General features: G+C 40.2%; 1 protein-coding gene across 2 annotated transcripts in view; it reads right to left on the bottom strand.

Moving 5' to 3' along the window:
- The window catches only part of jmjd1ca (jumonji domain containing 1Ca), a 100,981-nt gene that overhangs the window by 21,591 nt on the left and 56,705 nt on the right, over positions 1 to 22,685 (bottom strand). Inside the window, exons 5-12 of one of the 2 annotated variants that reach the window (XM_051646753.1) lie at positions 11,284 to 11,408; positions 10,273 to 10,404; positions 9,797 to 9,838; positions 9,592 to 9,709; positions 7,238 to 9,024; positions 5,412 to 5,566; positions 2,289 to 4,912; positions 107 to 308 (exon numbers count right to left, since the gene is read on the bottom strand). In XM_051646753.1, coding sequence (XP_051502713.1) covers positions 107 to 308; positions 2,289 to 4,912; positions 5,412 to 5,566; positions 7,238 to 9,024; positions 9,592 to 9,709; positions 9,797 to 9,838; positions 10,273 to 10,404; positions 11,284 to 11,408 — 5,185 coding nt within the window. Of the gene's footprint in view, positions 1 to 106; positions 309 to 2,288; positions 4,913 to 5,411; positions 5,567 to 7,237; positions 9,025 to 9,205; positions 9,253 to 9,591; positions 9,710 to 9,796; positions 9,839 to 10,272; positions 10,405 to 11,283; positions 11,409 to 22,685 lie in introns of those variants that run through there. The other variant, XM_051646754.1, reaches the window with a different exon arrangement.

The raw sequence follows: 22,685 nt of genomic DNA, 5'->3' as shown, positions 1-22,685 counted from the left end.
TAAGCCAAGCTCAGGTCTAAATAAAGATGATGTTGTGCATCACTGGGAAGTTTACGTATGTCGAAGAGTAATCTGAAACACTAGCTAAGAGCGTAAAAAAACGAACCGACGGAAGTAGTAAAATCGGCAAAATACGGGTGAGATGGCAGGCTCCTCAGCTTTACGCTTGCGATCCAAGCGACACTCTCGGCACTTCTGCACGTTGGAGCCGATCTCAGCACATGAGTCGTCCTGTAAGAAAGCTTCTCCAGTTTGCTTGAGCTTCCTCACTTTCCGCCAGTCTTTCAGCACAGAACGAGGGATGCCATCTGACAAAGAAAACACATAGTGGACTTGAGTACATCTGTGTTCTCAGCATCACCTTCAATATGCATGCTGTGAATTACCATTGTCTTCATTTCCACTTTTGATCATCAAGGTTAAACTGAGTTTTTCTTAATTACATTCTGGCAAAGACACACATTTTGTGTAACTGTTCAGACAGCCACTCTGAGCTTGCATAAACATTGCTGCCAAAGAATGTAACAGTGACTGCCTAATTTTGAAAAGTATTTTCCCCATTCATTTTCTCTACAGACATTTCAGCTGAGATGAATCACATTACATTACATGCGATGAGAAGCAACAAAGTATTTGAAAATGTACAGTATATGACTGTGTACTTAATGTCTTTTATGTACAAAATGAAGAACTGGAAATGACATAATCGAAACAGCACGTAACTACTGACTACATATGTCATCATTAAGTATAAAATACCATAAATGTGAAGTTTCTAACTACATATTCAAATTAGGGATGTAAAAAATAATCTAATCGTTTTGTATGGTTTGATACGATGCTAATGATTCGATGCGTGTATGAAGGCCTATTGTTCAATACATAAATAAATGCATAATTAGTAGTGCTAATAGGGCTAAGAAGAAAACAGACAAGCAATGCAACACTGAGCATGGTGAAATACAGCCTTCCCCCTGGAGCGGCAACACTCACTGGAGAACAGAGCAATGAATTTGCTTGCTAGACTAGATAGACAAGTTGAGAGCTAGAACATCAATGACAAAAAGTAATTTGAAGCATTACATCTGGTCGAATTTGCCAAACAAGAGTGTCATGTCCCAGTGCAACTACCCCAATTATGTCGTTTCACTTAGGTCGACATCACTGTGTAAATCAGTGGAACTTTCAAAAAACACAAGGGTAAAACAGCAGCAAGTTATCCTTAACAGACAGACTCTCCAAGTTGAGTGTTTACATGCACAACAAGAAGCTGACAACTTTCAAAAACCAGCTTATTCACAAAATCAACAACGTAAGAGACCCACGTGTACATGAGACTTATTGTCTACTTTTTATTTCAAAACGTAAACAGGTATGAGCACACTTGCACACACTGGATAAGCTGGTAAGAACACTGGTTTACATGCAACGTGAAATCTGGATAATAGACAAAATTCTATGAGTGTCGAACTCTTTTTTTTGTTTAAACCACTTGCTCCCCAAGCTGAACTGATTCCTCTCAAGGTTTTTTCTCTCCATTAACTAACCTTGAATGAAGGTTTTTTTCTTTTCTTGCCACAGTCACCTTTGGCTTGCTCACAGGGGGTTTAAGTACATTAAGGTATGAATAACTCATTTTTCTCAAGAACAACATTGTGTGAGCATGTAAATTTTCTCATGACAATTTGTTGAAAAATGCAGTGCTGTTGTTCAAGTTACTTTATTAAAGAGCTCTGCTTTTTGTTGCCAATGTGACATTTAAGATTTAAAATAAATGTCATTTGTATCGTATCGTATTTTAAATCCATGTATCCTTGCATGCCTTATTCAAGTTGATTAAGAGTGTAGAGAGACTGATGTGATTACAACAATTGCAATGCTTTAGCAGTGGGTAGTCACTGTTGAGCCTGATTGTTGTGATTCTGTTCACACAGATGTGATTCTGTTCATGGAGGTAACAACGACTTCTCTGGTTGGTGGATCTCGCTTCAGTATTGTTGGTAATATAGGACTTTAACTGTAAATTTGACAATTATACTTACCATTTAAAAAAATAAGTCAAAATTACACTAATATTTTCTTAAGAAGCGTCTACTATCACTTAAACTCTGAGCTCTTAGTAGGTCTGTACTGAAAGGAACTTCTGGAACTCTACTGTTAGGGGTCTCTATGGGAGATTTTTCTTTTTATTACCAATGACAAAATCTTGATGTTCTAATTAGGAACATCTTTCTTTGGGATTAAACATACACATGCATGCACACTTTAAACATGGTAGAAACACTCACTACTGTTCGACACTCTCTGTTGAGTCTTGTCTTTTGGACTTTGCAATGTTCCGTTCGGTTTGCTTTCCTCCTCTTCTTCCTCCTCCTCTCCTTTATTCTCCACATTCTTCTTCTCTTGGTCATTCTGCTTTATTTTAAAAGAGAGCTTGGACTGCCATTTTAACTTCTGTCCTGATCCACCGCTCTCGCTTTCATTGCCTGAGTCTCCTCCACCCTCGTTTTCACCGCTGGACTCTAATGGCCGTTTCTCCCCCCGTTTCTCCTCAGCCTTTATATGCACCAAGGTTGATCTTTTTCCATTAGACTTTTTGTCCACAAGGGAGGACTCCTTGCCCTCCACCTTGCCATTTCTGTCCAAGACAGGTTTGACATCCTCCAAGGAAGACTTCTTGCCTGCCATCACTGGTTTCTCATATGCTATGACTGATTTTTTGTCTTCTGTACTGGTACTTGTAGCATTACCATTAGATTTTCGGTCCTCTGATTTCCTGTTTACTTGAGTAGGCTTCTTCTCCTCTGAACCACACTTCCTGTCCAGTATTTTGGACTTTCTGCTGTCTAGTGCAGAATCTTTGTCCTCCTGACCGGACAAACTATCCAGCAGTCCATTTACTTCCTGTTTGATTGGCTCAGAGGTGCTTGTTATGTTGGTCTGAGTTACAGATGTCTTAGTGCCGTCTGCTATTTGGGAGGTTGTACTGTCTCTGTCTTGCTCAGAATGGCGTGTCAACCAGGCTTTTTTCAGTTTATGATAGTTGTTCTGACTTGATTGAGCTGATTGGTTGCTGAGGGCCGAGGCAGATGGCTGCTCCTTGGTGAGCAAGCTTTGTTTGGTTAGGGGTTCAGGGTTGGCCATCCCTGATGCTACACTGGGACATTTAGAAGGACTGGGGTTGAATACAGACACTTTCTCAGATTCCAGAGCATGGGCAGAACACACTGTGTGTGTACTGAGTGAAATGTAAGTGCCATACCTACTGTTAGAGGGGTGTGAGATATGATTCGTAGCGTTTGAAGAATTCATAGTGTGTTGAGGCTGAATTGTATGTGTGTTATGTCTGGATTCGACAGCAGCCAGTCCAGCTCTGTGTTTCTTTAGATGAGGAAAGTCCCTAGAAGAGCAAAAGGAAGTGGGAGAAGGCTCTGTCTTTGGCTGAACAGCCCCACCGTCTCTTCTCTTGCAGTTGTTGGTGATTAGATCTACTCTAGAGTGTGTGGTGTCCATATTTGTTAATAGGTGCGTCACTCTGTGACTTGGTTGAGCTGTATTAATAGGAGTAGTTTTCATGTTTATGGGAGTATTGAGATCCGCTTTTGGGGCCGCCATGTTGATGGGGTGAACAGTATCCAGAGGGGTCCAGAGGACTCCTCTTTTATGCTGAACACTACCATTCTTAGAGTGTGGGTTGGACAAACTTTCCAAAGGTCTCATGTGACCACAATGCATCTGTGAAACTGAACTGTTGGAGACTGTGTAATTGATTGTTGTGTGCGTGTGGCTTGTTGGTCGAACAATAACTGATGCAGTGGCTGTTTGTGGTCTGACAACACCACCATTTGTTGTGTGCCCAACAGCCCCTCTCTCACGACTGTGCAAAACTCCACCCCGCTGAGTATCATAAGCATGTGATGCCACTGTTACTTTATCTGGAACAGGCCTTTTCCCATCTACAGCAGTATGTCTGAGTTCAGGCAACAGGGTGGGCGGTCTCTGCTGCTTCTGACTTTTATCAGACAAGCTCATTGGCTGAATGGGTGTGAGGGTGGGCGGGGACAATCTACCATGTTCAGAGTCTTTAGAAACCACGATAGGAGGTGCTGGAGGGTGAAAAATCGGGGCTCGGTGGAGTAAAGGCACATTGCGGGAGGAAGAGGAGACTGAAATGAGAGAAGAGCCTGACCCCGTTCTCTCCAAAGCTGCTACCTCCAGTTGTTCCATTGTGGAAGCTTTATGAGCCAGTTGCTCTGTGATCTTACCCAGGAGACCCTCCTCTTTCTTGTGGTGCTGTATAACAAGAGGCGGAGGTCTGGCCCTGATGGAGCTCTGTAAGCTGGATGAAGTCATGGCAGACGCAACGGTGTTGCTGGCACTAAGTGTCTCGTAGAGTTCTTTACTGGCTGGTGCTCTGCGCTGTGGAGGTTTGTTCTCCACAGTGTTGGAAAGAGAGGTGTAGTAGCTGCTCTGTGTAAGGGTGGGAGTTGGGTGGGCTGACTGCGGTCGGGGAGGAAGAGTGTGTCTGAATGCAGGCACTTCTAGCTCTCTGTCTTGCTCTGTTTCTCTCTCCCTCTCCATCTCTCTCTCCCGCTCCTTGGAAGGAAGGGTGGATGTGGGGCTTCTAGAATATCGTGACTCCCTATTAGAGCCCAGTTTAGCAGTGTACGGTGCCACCTCAATGCTCTCCTGAAGAATGCGTCGGTTTTCTTCCTGGTAGCGGTTTGGCTTCTCACCTGTGAGATCATAAACAACAATTGGCTGCTTGGTTCGACTCGAGGGCGACTCAAGGGCAACTGGGCAGTAAGTCTGTCCGGTTTTCCCCGCTGCTGCCCGGACATGCTCCTGCTCGGACTTGAAGTGAGTGTGGATGGAGCTTGGACTCGCTGTGACTCTTCTTCTGTCAAACTCTCTAGAAACAAGAACAGCAGGTTTGAATGTGGAAGAGCTTGTTGTGAAGATCAACATCATTGCTCGGAATGTTTGATAAGTAAGGATTAATAAGTATGCAGAGCCATGGTGATAAATTATTCTGCTTATGCCATGGTTACCACATGTATATGCCCATGTAATTTGTTTATCTATGACATTTATGATATTTTTGAGGTTTTTTCCCCTAAAATGTGTGTAGAACTACTTCCGTCACTTATAAAGCATCTTGATTAAAACAGCCCAAGCCACTGTTACTAGTTTGGAAAGAACATGGCGAGTTGATTAGGAATGGTAATGCGGTCAACAAATCTGGAACTATATCTGTGCAGTTATAAAAAATAATAACACCTTGGAATGTCTGTCAATCAATTAGAATCAAGAATTCAACAATGCTGTAGTATAAATTATGTAATTACAGGTAAAACAATGAAATAACGTAAAAGAAGTGTGTGAAGCGCAGGAATAAGCTGGAACATTACTCTGTGGTTTTGGAGGAGGGTGTGCAAGGTTGAGAGGTCCTGGACATTCTCTGAGGGTCAGCACTGGAGGGTCGCACAGGCAGCGCATGTTGCAACCCTTGACTGTCTGCACTCGTCACAGGGGTGGGCTGAGGAAGCCAAGGGCATGGGGTGTCCTGTTACCACACAGACAAACACATGCACAAACACACACACACACATGTTGGTGCAGCTATCATAAACCACTTTTATAGCATAATACCCTTGTAATTACCAGTTTGTAACCTAAGAGATTTTCCTCGTAAATCACCCAAACACGCCCACGCCCACGCCCACACGCACGCACACACACACACACACACACACACACACACACACACACACACGAGTTTCACTCAAGTTCATTGAGCAAGCCTGTTTTGCTTCTAGAGAAAAATCACATTCTATCAAAGAACATCAAACCTCAAGGAGATAAAAAAAAAAAAAAATACATATAAAGAAATTAAACATGCACCGTTTCCACACAAGAGAAGGGTATTTATACACACACACACACACATACACAAACAAACATCCTCTTGTTTATATGCATAATACACATTAAGACAAACAGTGAGTAACAGATGACTCAAGTGTGCCCTGGTTTCACATGAGTAAAACAGCAGAAAGTCTACGGCCTACATGGCTTTCCTTAACTTCATCACTCACTTCATCCCACGCTAAAGCTTTATTTTTCATTTTCTTGTTCTCTAGTCTTCATGTCCATCCTCTGTCTCTATTCTTAATTCAACATTGAATCCAATCACAATTCAAACAACTGCAATATACATCCTTAATACCATAACACAAGACTCAAGACTCTGTATCTCTCAGGATAATACCTCTTAGGATAATACCCACTATGCCCATAGCAGTTTCAGCTCAAGGAGATGTCTTTTCCAGTATGCATACCTCAGGGGAAACGCTCCGCTCGGGTAAAGAAGCCTGCCTGTTAAACTGAGGTTTAGCTATGAGCTCATAAGTACCATAATAACTACACATTGTCTACATTACAACATACTGTAAGCAATAACAAAACATCATAACAAGCATGTTACCAACAAAGTCAACAAGAAAGAGCGTTTGCTCATTTAACTTCCATGATTTGACATATTTCCGAGTGAAACGATATTCAATGAGAAAAAAAAAGGAAGATAGGACTTGATTTTATTCATCAGGAATTGATTGGATAATGAAAAGTGGGCATTATATACCAGAATGGAGACAGACCTGAACACAAAGGACAGGTGGTTAGTGGGGAGGGGTTTAAAAATATGAGATATGACGGCAATAGGGAAAGTCGTTTCAGAGGCGAAGCAAACAGGATTATTTGAGTTTTTAATTTTGTTATTTTAATATATAATTTTTTTTAATTTGTCCTTTCAATTTAGTTTCATTTTGGTCCATTTCTTAGTAATGAATTTTTGCTTTCATTTTATTTATTCATTTAGCCTTTGTTTTAGTTTTGTTAACGATAATATCTCGGAACGTGTCACCACATTTTGCTGAAAGATTATGAAGACAAGCACTTTTCAAACACATTCTGATTACGACAAAAATAATTTGCACTGATGAATCATGCATAAATGTCCACGAACATAATTTAAGAAAGAAAATAGCATACATTTTGATCTCATGTTGACAGTAAAATCCACAAAATAGTTGCACTTGTTGATGTTCCTCCAACTGTCTTTGATGCCCAAGCTTTAAATCCTGACTGACTCCAGAATCTGGCATACATTATTAGGGCTTCCTGATGTATTTGGTTTAACATGTGCATGATAGAAGTGTGACGTGAGGACACTCACCCTCCTCACGCTGCTGTCAGAGATACCAGCTGCATCTGGGTGTGTCCATTTGGATGCTGGCAGGCCTAGTCCAGCATAGCTGTGGGTTCCATTGGGGAAAGAGGGCCAGAGGAGGGGATAAAGGCCAAGGGGTGCCAGAGAAGCTGAGCTGGAAGTCTGGCCCAGAAGAGATGGGTTGCCCGGAAGGGTCAGAGGATGGTGGGGAAGCCCCAGAGCTCTGATATGAGGGTGGCCGGCCAGGAGTGTGGCAGATGGGGAGAGTGAAGACAGGAGGGATGGGAGGAGGTGTGGGTGAGGGATGGTTGAATGAGGCATGCTGAGGGAGCAGAGTGGAGGCTGGGAATGGAGAGGAATTGGAGAAATGTGTGCAGGGTGAGGGGAGGAACTTAGTAGCCTGCTATGGGAGGAGGAAGGGGTCAGACTTGGAGAGCTGGAGGAAGGAGATGGGGTCTTCAGGTGGTGTTTGGGGTTTGGGGGAGTGTGAGGAGGCTGGCTGTAGGTGGGGTGGGTCTCCAGCTCCACCCTCACTAGTGCAGGGTCTCTATAGACGGTGAAGGGCTCCTTTCTGTCCACAATGAGGGGGCTTTTGGTGGACTTGTCTGGGGTGGGAGTGCAATTAGGTGTATGGGGAGAATGTGTTGGTGTTCTGGATCGAGTTGGGGTTGGAGAAGGGGACTGGGTCAGGACTGGAGCTGTGGAGCAGGTCAATTTATGATTGGGAGCTGTTTTTAAGCTGGTAGGAGTTCTATCCATGGCAGATTCAGCCACAGGAGATCCCCCCTTCAATATGCCCATTTCTAGGGATGTACTCTGTTTCTGTCTAGATGACTCACATACAGTCTGAGGTTTTGATATGCACTCCGGAGAGGGGCAAGGACTGGGGTGCACACTGGGCTTGTGGTTAGTTTCCAAGGAAATTACAGGTCCATATTCTGTGTTCATCGTTCCTGGAGAACAATTCGGTTTAGAATCCATATCCACCTCCTTTTTGTTGTAAGTTATGATGGGCGAGCGAGGCGGCACTCCTCTAGGCTCCTCTTCTACAGAGACTGTGGAGTCACTGCTGGGTGTAATTGCCTCTGAATGGGCCAATTCTGACCTCCTGACCTCTGATTGGCTAAACTCCGACCCCCTAGCCTCTGCATGAGTGAACTCTGACCCTCTGACCTCCGGATCACACATCGACATTTCCTGCTGAACCTCTGCACCTTCACACTCCACAGGTGATGTGTGTAATAGCACACATGTGGTCTCCATGGAGACCAGCTGCTCGCTCGCTTGGGATGCCAGCAGCGCCGACACGGCCTCAGAGTCCTCCCGAGACGCCCCCTCACTCCTGTCCTCTATTTCTGATATCCCTACATCACTTCTCTCCTCTGCTTTGCCACTAAATCTGGCAGCACACTCTGCTGCCTCAGTGTTTTTGAAAGCACTGTTGCAAGATGCACTAGGGGAATGGGACTGAGTAGTTTTGCCAGATTTCTGACCCTCACTATCTCTCAATTGGTTGGGTGAAGGTTCACCGCATTTGTGGGAGGGTTGAGTCTCACAGTCCAATTGCCTCTTTGAAATGTAACGCTGTTTCAGCTGTCTCTTTGATCCTGAATCCGAGGATGAATCTTGCACTCTGCAGCTGGAATTTTCAGAATCGCTGTTTTCAGACAGTTCGGACATGCTGCCTGCTTTCAACCTTTTCAATCCACATCTACTCCTCTCCTTTTCATCTTTTTCCTCCTCTTCTTTCCTCCTTTTTCGCTCACTGTGGCTGTTTTTAGATTTGGAGGAATCTAGAAATACAAACAGAGACCAATGAAGAAATTAATAAAAAGTTGAAAAAAGAGTTTATTGCAGATTACACAACAGTTAGCTCTACTATGATCAGATCTCTAGTGTGATTGAACAATTTGTGTTCCAAGAGTGCTGATATTTAGTATAACAGTTTTGTATAACGACACTGGGATGCTTTACTTCTCTTGTCTGTTTGCTGCATTCCAGATGATTTGCTTCTTTTAGAACTATATTTGTTAGTGGGGAAAAATAGAAAAAATAACTTGTATGTCTAAAATGTAATCTTTCTTGATATAAACTTCTTGTTTATAGAACTGTTTTCTAGCAGCAATATTACTGTTACTTGTAATCATGCTGTTGTACTGCTGTTTTACTCAGCCTGCGGCTGTATTCAATTCAACAGCACTCTTACTCGTGATATTGCTTAATTTTTTATACTTTAAAGTACATGGCAGAAATCAGCACTGTAACAAGCTAATGCTATAAATCTGAATCCAGCTAAATGTAATTTAACACAGGGGGAGCTCTTAATATCATCATGATCATTAGCCACAGCTGCAGCTCACCTCCTCTCCCTTCATCAGTTCTCTTTTTCTCCTTCATCTCATCTTTTTCATCCTCTTCAATGCTGCAGTTCTGTTTGCACAGTTCTAACTGTTGCTGCACTGGCCTGGAACTGCACACCTTTAGCAGGAGAGAGAGAGAGAATGTGTTTTTAAACTAGAAGATACAACAGATCATGTCCATTTGCATGTGTGTTGCAGTCTCTACCTGGTCATTTGCTGTAGTGTTGCTTGATCTGTTTCCTGTGCCCTGGAAGCAGATTTCAAAAATACAGTAAAGAGAAGCTGTCTAGTATATCTTGTACACACACACACGTGCGCGCACAAACACACACACATGTTGGTGCAGCTATCATTATGAGGACTCTCCATAGACATAATGATTTTTATACTGTACATACTATAGATTCTATTCCCTAACCCTAACCCTACCCTTAAACCTAACCCTCACAAAAAACTTTCTGCATTATAACATAGTTTAGTATGTTCTTTAAGTGATTTGATTTATGGGGACACTAGAAATATCCTCATAAACCACATTTATAGCATAAGGCCCTTGTAATTACCAGTTTGTAACCTAAAAAAAAGTCCTCGTAAACCACTTAAACCTGCCCACACACACACACACACACACACACACACACACACACACACACACAGACACAAATGAATGTCTTTACTCACAAGCACAATCCTTTTGATCTTGGTGATATGAGATTTGCGTTTTGAGTTTTCTCCCTTCAGTGCAGAGTGTGAGATATCATCTAGTAACGTCATCTGAACCAGCAATGGATCGACACTGACAATCTCTCGGACCTTTGAAAATTAAAAAACAAGTTCATAAAACTGCAAAGCAATTTAATATTCTTTTAACATATTTTTCCATTATGCCACTCTACACTCTACATATCAGCCACAACATTAAAACCACCTGCCTAATATTCTGTAGGTCCCCCTCGTGCCGCCAAAACAGTGCCAACCCGCATCTCAGAATTGCATTCAGAGATGATATTCTTCTCACCACAATTGTACAGAGCTGTTATCTGAGTTACCGTAGACTCTGTCAGTTAGAACCAGTCTGGCCATTCTCTGTTGACTTCTCTCATCAACAAGGCATTTCCGTCCACAGAACCAGCCCATCTGGCATCAACAATCATGCCACACTCCAAATCACTGAGATCACATTTTTCCCCCATTCTGATGGTTGACGTGAACATTAACTGAAGCTCCTGACCCGTATCTGCAGGATTATATGCACTGCAATGCTGCCACACTATTGGCTGATTAGATAATCGCATGGATGATTGTTGGTTCCAGACGGGCTGGTTTGAGTATTTCTGTAACTGCTGATCTCCTGGGATTTTCACACACACCATTCTCTAGAATTTACTCAGAATGGTGCCAAAAACAAAAACCAGCCAGTGAGGGGCAGTTCTGTGGACGGAAATGTCTTGTTGATGAGAGAGGACAACAGAGAATGGCCAGACTGGTTTGAACTGATGAAGTCTACAGTAACTCAGATAACCGCTCTGTACAATTGTGGTGAGAAGAATACAATCTCAGAATGCTATACTGAGATGCGGGTTGGTGCTGTTTTAGCAGCACGAGGGGGACCTACACAATATTAGGTAGGTGGTTTTAATGTTGTGGCTGATCGGCGTATATAGATGCGAGTGTGTGTGTATGTGCTCTCACCTGGTCAGTCATGACAGCCATGGTTCTCTTGTTCTGGTCGTGGTGTGTGATGACTCCAGACAACCACTGGGTTTTGGAGTCCTGCCTGAACACTTTCACTTTCAGACCCCTCAGAGGTAAAGCACCTGCCGCACAACAGCACAAATCATACACAACAAACAAATATGGTCCTCATGAGACTCATAACACTGACCAAAAAAAACACTCTCACTCTCAATCCTCAAATCAACATTAAAAAAATTTCAGACCAGCCAAATTGATGAAACAGGCATTTCCAGCTAGGTCTGTGCTGATATAATCATTTATTGATATATCAAAAAGCCGATTATCTATATAAGCACAAACTGTGAAAATGGAATTTCTCTGTGCATTCAGAGCTAGGGTTGGGAACCGAAAATCGGTTCTTTTTCAGAACTGGTTCTATTTTAAAAAAACGACCAGAACCAAATCATTTTTAATGACAATCAGTTCCGTTAACAGTTCTCGAAAATGTATTCTTCTGCGGATGCAGATGGTACACCATGCTAAAATGAACCAAGAACTATTTGTTATGTGTACTTAAGGCTCGTGAGTCTAAAATCAGAGTAATTACTGGATGGCTGTTGATATAATAGTTAAAGTCACTTTATCAATATGATATGATAGTTGATAGTTAAACTAAAGTTGATATGAGAGTTAAACTCAAAAATACACAATATGAGTTTTGTTGTTATTAGTGGTATTTTCATAAAAATAATGAATTCATAAAATATCTTATTTAAAAAGTCTGTGTACACACCTTTTGCAAGAATCTGTTCAGTTAAAATATGAAATCATCTCATCATGGTAACAAGCTGCTGAGGGCAGTAAATCTGCATTTCTTCTGCATTTCTTATTTGCAAATATTTCTTCTTCAAAAGTACTACAATAGAGGTTGACCGATATATCAGTTTTGGTATTAATCGGCACTGATAACAGATTTCTGGAACTATCGGTTATCTGCAAAAATCTACACCAATAGTTTTTCCCCATTGTGTCCGGTGCTGGAGTGGCTGGGAAGGGTCCACTGTCGTTATACTGTAGGGGAATACAGCTTGGGCCCCGTAGACCAGTAGGCTTGGAATAAAGACCAGGAGTCGATCAATTAGTTGAAGTTTTTTCTGAATAAAGTTGTTTGCAAAATCAAATGGCAGAAGTCAGCAGTACAAAAGCTTCTGAGTTCGTAGACAGGAGAAACCCATGCAAAATTACAAACTCAGAGGCTTTTGTACTGCTGACTTCTGCCATTTGATTTTGCAAACAACTTTATTCAGTAAAAACTTCAACTAATTGATTGAAACCTCGACTCCTGGTCTTCATTCCAAGTCTACTGGTCTACGGGCCCAAGCTGTATTCCCCTTCAGCTTTACGGTGGAGGATGCGCGCGGATTTTCGGTGCAACCCCTGATCAACAAACAGATAAGGTAGGTAGATTTAATTCTTAGGGTTATCTGGTGGGAAAAATGTAAGAGGTTGAGTGTGGCAGGCTGCACCCTTGTTGAGGTACAGGCTTAGGTCAGTGGATTCTGGCAAACGGTACCAAGATGAGGTGCGGACCTCTGGTTATAACGTAAATTGTTCCATAAATATGTGGGATATCAGTTACACACTGAGAGCTCACAATGGGTTTTAGTAAAGTTTTTATACTCGAATAGGAGCGTGGATCCCTGTTTAGACAGTGCGGAAGTCCTATACAGTCGCAGTCACGACACCTCTCTCTTTAGTGGTCAGACAGTCAGAGATGAGGGCTTTCCTATCCTAGCTGCTACCAGAATAAATACAAATTAAAAGATTTAGGAACAGCTGATAAGGGGTACACTGAGATCTGTCCTGAAGTAAATTTGGCCCTAATTTGATCTGACCAGAGGGCCAATGTCATAAGAGGTTCTTTGCAAAATTCAATGTGCAGAAGTTAAGCTCTTTTCTGTTAAATCTTCACTATTAACTGAAATACTGCTATTGTGGCCATTTCCTTTGGGTTGAAATTGTGAACCAGAAATGTCCTCAAAAATGAGTAGCAATGATAGCTCAAACGGTGAAACAGAACAGGGCAAATGCTGTAAACAGCTCTGTTCTGAAGCTTTGACATCTAAAAAGTTTTCTGAGCTCATCAAAAAGATGGTCGACCGGGTTTCAATTCCGATTGGAAAATTGATCAGCAACTTGATTGGTTACAAACAAAGAAAGTTTAAGAAAAACACAAATTTTTAGCTACATGTGCTTATTCTTTGATCAGCAAAAAAGGAGGGGATGGCACTCGGCCAATGCCCATGATTCTTTTTAGCATGAGAGCCAGCCCAAACAAAATGACTCAAATCAGTCCTTTTGAGATAATGACTGGCAGATACATGTGTCTCCCTTGGGATGCTCCATTACAGCATGAGGGACCGTCAAGTCAACTGGAAGATGCTCTTCAAAATTATTTAAGAGCTTTAGATGACTGCCTGAAAAGACACTAGGATTAGTGTCAGTGTCAAGCTGACAAAGATAATAAAGAGCAAGTAAACATGCCAGCCCTTCCTGAAGTAGGAGACACTGTGATGATTCAGCAAGAAATGTTCTCTCCTCTAGGTCTAAAATTTTGATGAGCCTTACCAGGTGTTATTGACAATAAATACTAAGTACAGTGTGGACAATAAAGTGATTTGATTTGATTGATTTGATTTGAGACATTGGTCACAGGTGAAACCCATCGAGAAAGGTCACAACCAAACAACTACCGTACTTCATAAGTTAGACTTGAATGTTAAAATGCATTCATGTGTTTGTATTTGGGTGTTTTACTAATCTGATTCTGGAACCAGTCTCTTGTCGATACAGATGGCTGACCCAGAAGACTTACTGAAGTTGCTAATTCTGCAAGAAGAGGTTCGTATAGAAAGTAGGCTGAAAGTGATATGGGCTTTTATCTGATTGGTCATCCCTCTCTCACTTGTGCTGGTAATCATTGTTGCATTATCATTTCTCATGTGGATTCAAATTTCTCTTTGGACGGGTCGACTTCATGCATTTACAGCGAATTGGGACTGTGAGGTTTTAGATAGCTGTCCATCATGGGTCAGATATCCAAGAGGGTCTAAAACTAAATCCTTCACTATATCAATCTTTTTTAGAGTCTTATGGCAAACAGAAATGTTATCGTTTGGACAGCAATAACACGGTGACCTATTGGCTCGGTCACTCCCCAAATTTCTAGAGAGTACCCTCATATTACAGAAAGGCCGGTAGGAGAATAAAAAAGGACTGGATGTGTTGAGAGTAATTTCAGCTCACATAGCTGGATTCCTCTAACCATGGCTCATGAAAATTACAGTGCATGTCTTTATCCTGTTGAAAGAACCAACAGATATGTGCTCCATCAAAAACCACCCATCAGTGTAACTGAAAGACTTAAAAGAGAAACTAGTGAAAAAAATGGAAAAAACAATTTCTCAAGACCAAATTCTATCTTGTAACTTGAGTATGAAAAGCAAACCTTAAATGTGAAAACTTCACATTCATGTGTCTGTTGTGTTGTATGTTCTGTCTGGTCCAGTTTATGGGATCCAAAATGTCAACATTATATGTTGACTTGATGTTTATGTTACAGTATTTATGATAATTTATCTCTTTATTATGGAATGAAGTTTGGTAAAATTCCAGAAGAATTTAAACTCTTCAAGTTTTTTTTAAGAGATTTTAAGATGAAGCTTGAGAAAAATGAAGGAAATAAGAAAAGCTTCAGTTCAGATGTAAGGGTTAAGTCAAAAGAAGTGATTTTTAACTACCAAAAAAAATTATAAAAAAATAAAGATGAAATTGATCCTTACTTTGGAAATTTTGAGGATAAAATTGAGCATAATCTTAAATCAAACCCTGCAAAGTCTTGATATCTAAATATAAAAGAAACAATGCTTAATTGTATAGAGAATTAGTTGTTTTTGATTTTCCTATGTGTTAAAGTATAACTTAAATGTATTATTGTGAGATTCCAAAATGAAAAGAAGGAACAACTGTAATTGAGGCTTTGCATTTTTAAAGATTAGGAACAGAGTGAGAGAGTGGAGAAAAAAAAAATTCCCCCTCCCTCTCACACTCTCTACATCTAAGTTTGATAAGCGTCTGCTAAACACAAGAGCAGTGAAGGTCTTATAGAAAATATAGACATATAGAAAAGTATATGATTTGATAATCATGTTAGATACAGTGATATGATGGAAAGATTCAAGCTGCAGCTTTTCTCAACATAGTTAAAGATTTTTTATATTCAGAGGACAATTTGAATTTAAGTGTTTATATTAAAGATAAGAGATTTAGTTGAATGTTCATCTGAAAGAAGTAATGTAGTTCAAAACAATCTGGAGAGTATAACTGAATTAAGGTGACGTTTTTAAATTAAGCTTCCTAGAAGCTTGACAGAGGCTACCCTTTATTTTGTTTTGTTCTGATGTTAGTCCCCGCCCCCCCATGATACATGGTCTTTTGTGATGTTTGCTATCGCAAATACGCCCTGAATCGAAATTAATGATCTGTAAATGAGTTCAATTTTAGCATTGTTATTTCACTTTTAATTTGGACATTTTGAATGATGATTTGTGAATTTAACCATGTTTTGAAATGTCTCCATATTTAAGCAGTTATAGATGTTTCCACTGGCTGTGACAGTTCTCAAGTGATACAAAGGAGAATATCTCTTTACTAAAACCCAATAATCAGAGATTGCCAGAGGGAACAAAGCGTTAACTCAGTGGCAAGATGTGATGACCCAATGACGGGTAAGACTTTCCAATGGCCAAAAGGGGGGCAACCTAAGGCAGGGCATCACCGCCCTGGAACCCTGCCCAAGAAGGGAGGTGTGATATGGGTTAAGGAAGTGGATGGTTGCTTTTAGACCAAAAGCATTGGACGGAAGTCTAGAGGAATCTGCCAAAAAATTGTGAGTCCACTCAACCTGACTGCATATTAATTACCGCATTACTACAACAGCTAATGAAAGTGTTAAAATACCAAACATTCTGGGTCACTGTGCCATCAGGGGATCATACCCTGTGTAGAAGATTATCATTTATAGATTGGTTTTGGAGGTAGGCTGTTGAGAACCGTTGCAGACAAAGGAGTGCCTGACTTAGGAGACTGTATTAAAGAAACATTGGAATGTTTGTCTGATGAATAATTGAGATTGAAAGATGATTTACTACTTCTACTTATGCTTTTGTTGAACTCATGTACGTTTTAATAGGAATAAAAAATAAAAAAACATGGTAGTGACTAAAGATTAAGATTGTTTAAAAAAAAAAATTTTATGATTGGTTTACAATTAAGAACAATTTAAATAGAATTGTCTGAGAATTGGGAAAGAGAAACTGTTCATGTGGAACGTTGTTTGGGTAGAGAAATTAACCAGTGGTTTATGGATACGTTTCCCCCAGGCCAGACTGATAAATGTTTAGAAATTGGAGAAAAAGTGACGGGTACCAAGGTAATGACTGTACCCTGGGAGATTTGTAATTCATCCATTGTCCGACCAGATTATACCTGGGCTAATTTTATAGACGTGCTGCAACAGTATGATTTCGCCATGATTACAAGTCTATTATCAAACTTGAACAGCTGCAGGACCATTTAGAACATAAATGTCATAGCGCCACCTCTGTGGTTCATAGTGCTACGGCATGGATGCACTTGAACATGTTCCCCCTCTGTTTAGAGATTGTAGCAAGTAGAAAAACGACCTTATGTGTGCCTCTGAACATTGATGATTTAATATGGAAGGACTTTAGGCCTTCTCAGGTGTTTATGTGGCCCCAGGTATCAGATGTGGCCATGGGGGATGAATGGTTTGATCAGGAAAAACAATTTTGCCCATTCTTAAGACCAATCCCATCAGTACAAGAGATGCGAGAACTCCAAGTGATGCCTAGAGGTGACAGGTGCACAACTCACAAGATTGTGCACGCAATAGGGCCTAAGTGGCATCCAGCAGAGAAATGCTGAAATATTGAGTGTTCTGAAAGAGATTTATGTTTTGCCAAATTGGAAAATAGCACTGAATATTACCCTAAACTAAAAGCAAAGAGGGCACAAGTACAATACATTGAAGCTTTTCTGAATCAACTAAAGAGTACTGAAGTTTTTGAAGGTTATGAATACTTGAACTCAGTGTGGCTTAGGTCTAATGGAAGCCCCTTTTTATTGGACCCAGAGGAACCATCAGCACTAGCATTAGCTTGGATATTTGCTTTTACAGTTGGAGCAATATTTGCGGTTGTTACAAACTCAGTAGAAGAATTTGTGGAAGAAGCATGGGAAGAATTCGTAGAAGCATCTGAACAAATAGTGATCGGAATAGGGAAATACATACTCTATGCAGTTGGGGGAGGCCCAGGATAAGTGGTGCTTTGTTTAATTGTATGGATGATTATCTGCTGTGGTTTCTCTTATCTGTGTAAGTCTGCTTGCAGAACAGTGAACCCCGCAGAAGAAGAGAAGCGACTTCTGAAACTGACCCACAGCTTGAAGTCGTAACTGGACAAATACAACATCGACTCCCTGTTGTGAGAGGGTGGTGAGAGAGCCTTGACCACGGGGACCAGAATTTATAGTTTCCAGCATGTCCGTGCATCACCACTCTCACCTTCTGTAGCGACCACACTAGACCAGACGTGGGGTATTTGGCACCACATTGGTCTAAAATGGGGCAGTGATGGGGTGGATGCCTGAATCACCACTTCTTCTTCTTCAATACATATATCCTTTGAGTGAATTAAATCTAAACTGATCAGCATTTAACCTAATGTGATTATTGAATGATTTTAGTAGTAGTAGAGTTAATTAATTCTACAACATTATAACATACATATCATATTCTTGTGAGCAAATGATTCATTATTTCATGCTCGTACAAGCAGTTTGAGACCATTCCATATCTGTCTTAGCCGACGACACTGTGTCTGCTGACTAAGAGGCCTAGGTCACGTAGGCCGCTTCTCTAGTGCTTTCATGACCCAACAACATACGTTTGATTATTAATGTTTATGCCAATTTAACAAGAATACTACTTCAGCTTTCCTGAGAGAAAGTACAGTTATCTCTATGTTTTAAGTTCCAACAGGATAAGGCCAGTATCCAACAGAAGCTTTGTAGTATACGTCCTTGAATGGAAGAAGCTGTGTGTGTTTCTCTCAAGAATTTCTGTTTCAGGAGTCCAGTGGAGTTAGAATAGCAGTCTAGAGGTGGACAACTGGACATCAGAGACCTATGGATGACAATAAAGGGATGACTGTCCGTGGCCTACGACCCGACTCGGACCATTGGGGCCTATATACAGAAATAAAGAGTCATGCAAATAGTCAATGAGGTAAACGACGTACAAGATGACCATGTTTAGAAGTGTTCTATAGTTATCTATGCTTGTAACCAATCAGAATCCTAGAAGACTATAGCATTGACATCAACTTGATACTGTGTCTGACTATAAGTATTGATGTTTTTGGACCTGAGTTCAGTTCGTAATTTTGCATGGGTTTCTCCTGTCTACGAACTCAGAGGCTTTTGTACTGCTGACTCTTGCCATTTGATTTTGCAAACAACTTTCTTCAGTAAAAATGTCAACTAATTGATTGAAACCTCAACTCCGGGTCTTCATTCCAAGCCTACTGGTCTACAGGCACAAGCTGTATTCCCCTTCAATACAGTATGAGAGCGGCCTCTAGAGGCCAAATAAAAACTATCACTTCACTGATGCCTTGTGCTGTTTGTTTTGACACAAAAGACTACACTCTGCATGGAGCGGAACACTTCAGCTGCGGATTTAAAACATCAACAATGAAAAGGTATGTATACAGTACACTACAGTAAACGTTGTCATATCATTGTAAAGTCATTAATTTGTTGACTAGATGCTGCATTAGTAGAAAACAGCAGTATGTTTGCCGACAAGGCTGAGAGGACGTTAACATTAAAGCTAACCTCAAGCGGTTAGAACAATGTGACAAAAATACACGCAAGTCCTACCCAAATGTATAAATGTCACGATTGTTACCATCTATTACCATCTATTTGCATTAGTTTATATCCAGCTGGTCACGTTTATGCATTCGTTAGCCAGCTAAGTTGCATATTTAAAGCTAGTGACGTGAGAAATAGGGCTGCACCTAACGATAATTTTTTTATCGATTAATCTAACGATTCTTTTTCCGATTAGTCGATTAATCTAACGACTTATTTGCTGATTATTCTAAAGATTTTTTATAATTATTACTTGATTAATATAACAATTAATTAACCCAAATTAAATATAAAAAACTTGTCTCATTAATATTTCAATATTTTATTAAATCTCTTCATCTTCTCTTAAACACAAACAAATGTACAAAACAAAGTGTGCACTGCACGGCATTATTCTGCAAAAAAAAACTGTGTTACTATGAATGCAAACTTTAATACAGTGAAAAAGACACTCTATTAGCGTAACATAAATATATATAAATAAATAAAAATTTCCAACATTCTTTTGAATGTCCATGTACCTAAATAAAATATTTGATGCCATGAGTGTACCTTCATTTACTATTACTATTATTTTATATGGCCATGGAAAATGAAGCAATGTGATAATTTTACCTGGTCGCAAAAAGTAGTCCGTTAATTTACTTGATGAACTTTCACCTTTTGCTGACCCTTTATGCTTGGCAGAGCTAATGTGTGCTTCATAAGTGCCAGCTTTACATGTCATACATTCTGCTTCCCACGGATCTCGACATGGACAAAAGCATGGGAATTTTTTTTTGCAAATCTTCTGTAAATTTGCACTTTCGTTTGGGCATTGTTTCCACTCAGCTGCTATTTGCTGCTGCTGTCAAGCAACTGTTTGATGCCAAACACAACAGCGCTTTGCGTGTTCACTAGAGATTGACAGGCAGGAATTTGGCCAATAGTTGCTGCAAGCCTCTTATAATCTACCAATTGGTGTGCAAGAAGACGGGACTTACAAAGAGGGGTTAAAGCAATGCAAATATGCGTGAACACAATGAAGTATTAGACCATATGCACATCATATTCATTTAGAAAAGAGGACATGTCCGGGAAAAAGAGGACGTATGGTCACCCTACGTTAGCAGCGGTGCAGAAATTACTTTTAACATGGGGGCGATGAGGAAACATTTAGAAAATCAATTTTAAGTTACTACTACTAACAGAAACACGTGCTGTAATTCTAATATGTCATGCTTGTGTGGGGACAAAAAGTAAACCGGACTTACGGTGCTGCCTTGCTGCCGTCTTGACAAAGCATAGCGGTTGTACTGCTGTGATAAACCATTTCCAATTTGCATTAGCTTACACAGCACCACACTGTTGGGTCTCTGGCTAAAATACTCCCACACTTTAGATGACCGTAGGCGAGTTTTTTTTTTAGCTGCAGCTTGTTCTTCGGGGGAATCCATACGTAAATCGGGCGCTGCCATTTTAATTACTCTATTGCGACGCGCCGGCGCATGTTATGCAAATCAACGTATTTCTGTAATCGATGACGTCGATTACGCTGATGAATCGTCCCAGCCCTAGTGAGAAAGCAAATTAATATCTTCATGCAGCCGAGAGAAACGTATAAACAAAACAGAAATGCATCTGATTTCAATTCAAATATTTTCTCCTCAATGTAATACGATGACTTCAGATTGATCACATTCTTGCGCTAAAAAAGGCTAGACACAGCGCAACAAATACAGTTTAACAGAAAACAGGTGTCTCAAGATGCTTTTAAAGTTCTTTTTAATTAGACATATCATCTAAAAAACAGCGCTCCTGCACGAGACGCTGAATAAACAAAAACAAAGGGAAACACAGACGTTCGTCTAGCGCACGTTTACATAGAAAAAAAAATGTATGGTTGCAAAATCATTCAGTGTGAACAGCCCCTTACAGTTGGTGGAGGTCTTTGGCCGTTGCATCTTGCTATCTTATAAGCGTTTCTCAGATTAAGCAATGAGTTGTTTAAATGCTTTGTCAGGAAAGATGTTCAACTTGGAAATATGTGTCTCGAGATCCTCACGTTTGGTTCCAGTCTGTTGTGTTCCGTCTGTTTGAACAGCCCCTGGCCTGTGCTCATAATCTGAGCCGCTTCACCACCGAGTTCAGCCGAATACCACTGCTATCTGTGAATATTGCTACTCTACATACAACTGTACTGAATAAAAAACATTGTGGTATTTTGCTGTTATAATGAAGCTTGAGTCTGGAGTAGTGGAATCAGTGCAAGTGTAACACCATGAGAACTGTTTATTGAAGCATTTTCCCCCTCATTTTTACTTTTGACTAAACATTTGAGAATATGGACCGATTAAAACTTTTTATTTATTTATTTTATGCACATTAGTTGAAAATTAAATGCTCTTTTTTAACAGCCAGGATGTTCTATGCAATAATATAACGGTGCTGAATGGTTCATGTATTTATTGCGCCCTCTTGTGGACTAAGGAAACAATGTCAATTAAAAAATCATCTGACTTCAAAATTTGAATATTAGTTCATATATATTAATATTTATATATTTATTTCATTTAAAAAAGTACAATACATTTTCATGGTTCAGTCAGTACTGTTTATTTTTGTAATAAAGTTCAGCACTATTTTACTTTGAGTGTTATTTTTTCATTCAGTATCAATTTTAAAAACTAAAATTAATTGATTAGTTGATTAATCGGTTATCGGCAGGTACTGCCCAACTTTTCGTTATCGTTATCGTTCAAGTTATCGTTATCGTTAAAATCCACTATTGGTCAACCTTTATACTACAAGAATCATTAATAAAACCATTAAAGAACCAGAATTGTTAAATTCTTTACGATTCCCATCTCTAGTCAGAGTTCTGTGAGCCAGTATACAGGACAAAAGTGAAGAAAAGTGCTCACTTGGACGGACATGCTGGGTCTCTCTTGTGCAATTGGTGCAGAATCAATCCCAATCCAATTATTATATTGGAATGCATTGCAATGTATGATCATGATATACTGTATGTATTGCAATGTAGACCATATCATGAGGTAACTGACAATACCCAGCCCTAGTTTCAGCTCTAAACAGGCAATAAACAGCAAACGAGTGCTATATTAATGCACCATGTTGCAAACAGTTAGGCTAATTAACTAATTCCTTGGCAGAAGAATTGTTCATTGTGACCATTCTTACAAATGTAATATTATTATATTATGATCCTGCTGTTGCTGTTTTATTAAATCAATAAGCCACTGGAGTCGAGACAGTATACCTCTGTTAAGGTGTCAGTTTGTGCATAACAACAGACTTTAGCCATGGACAGTCACCTCTTGTGGCTATTGCTTTATTTGATTCCAGTCAAATATCAGTGTCAGCAGTGAAAGGGATATTTAACAATCCTCTGTGTTCTC

This window comes from Myxocyprinus asiaticus, chromosome 20, assembly GCF_019703515.2.
Source record: "Myxocyprinus asiaticus isolate MX2 ecotype Aquarium Trade chromosome 20, UBuf_Myxa_2, whole genome shotgun sequence".
Taxonomy (NCBI): Eukaryota; Metazoa; Chordata; class Actinopteri; order Cypriniformes; family Catostomidae; genus Myxocyprinus; species Myxocyprinus asiaticus.
This window is presented reverse-complemented; position numbering and strand designations above follow the sequence as displayed.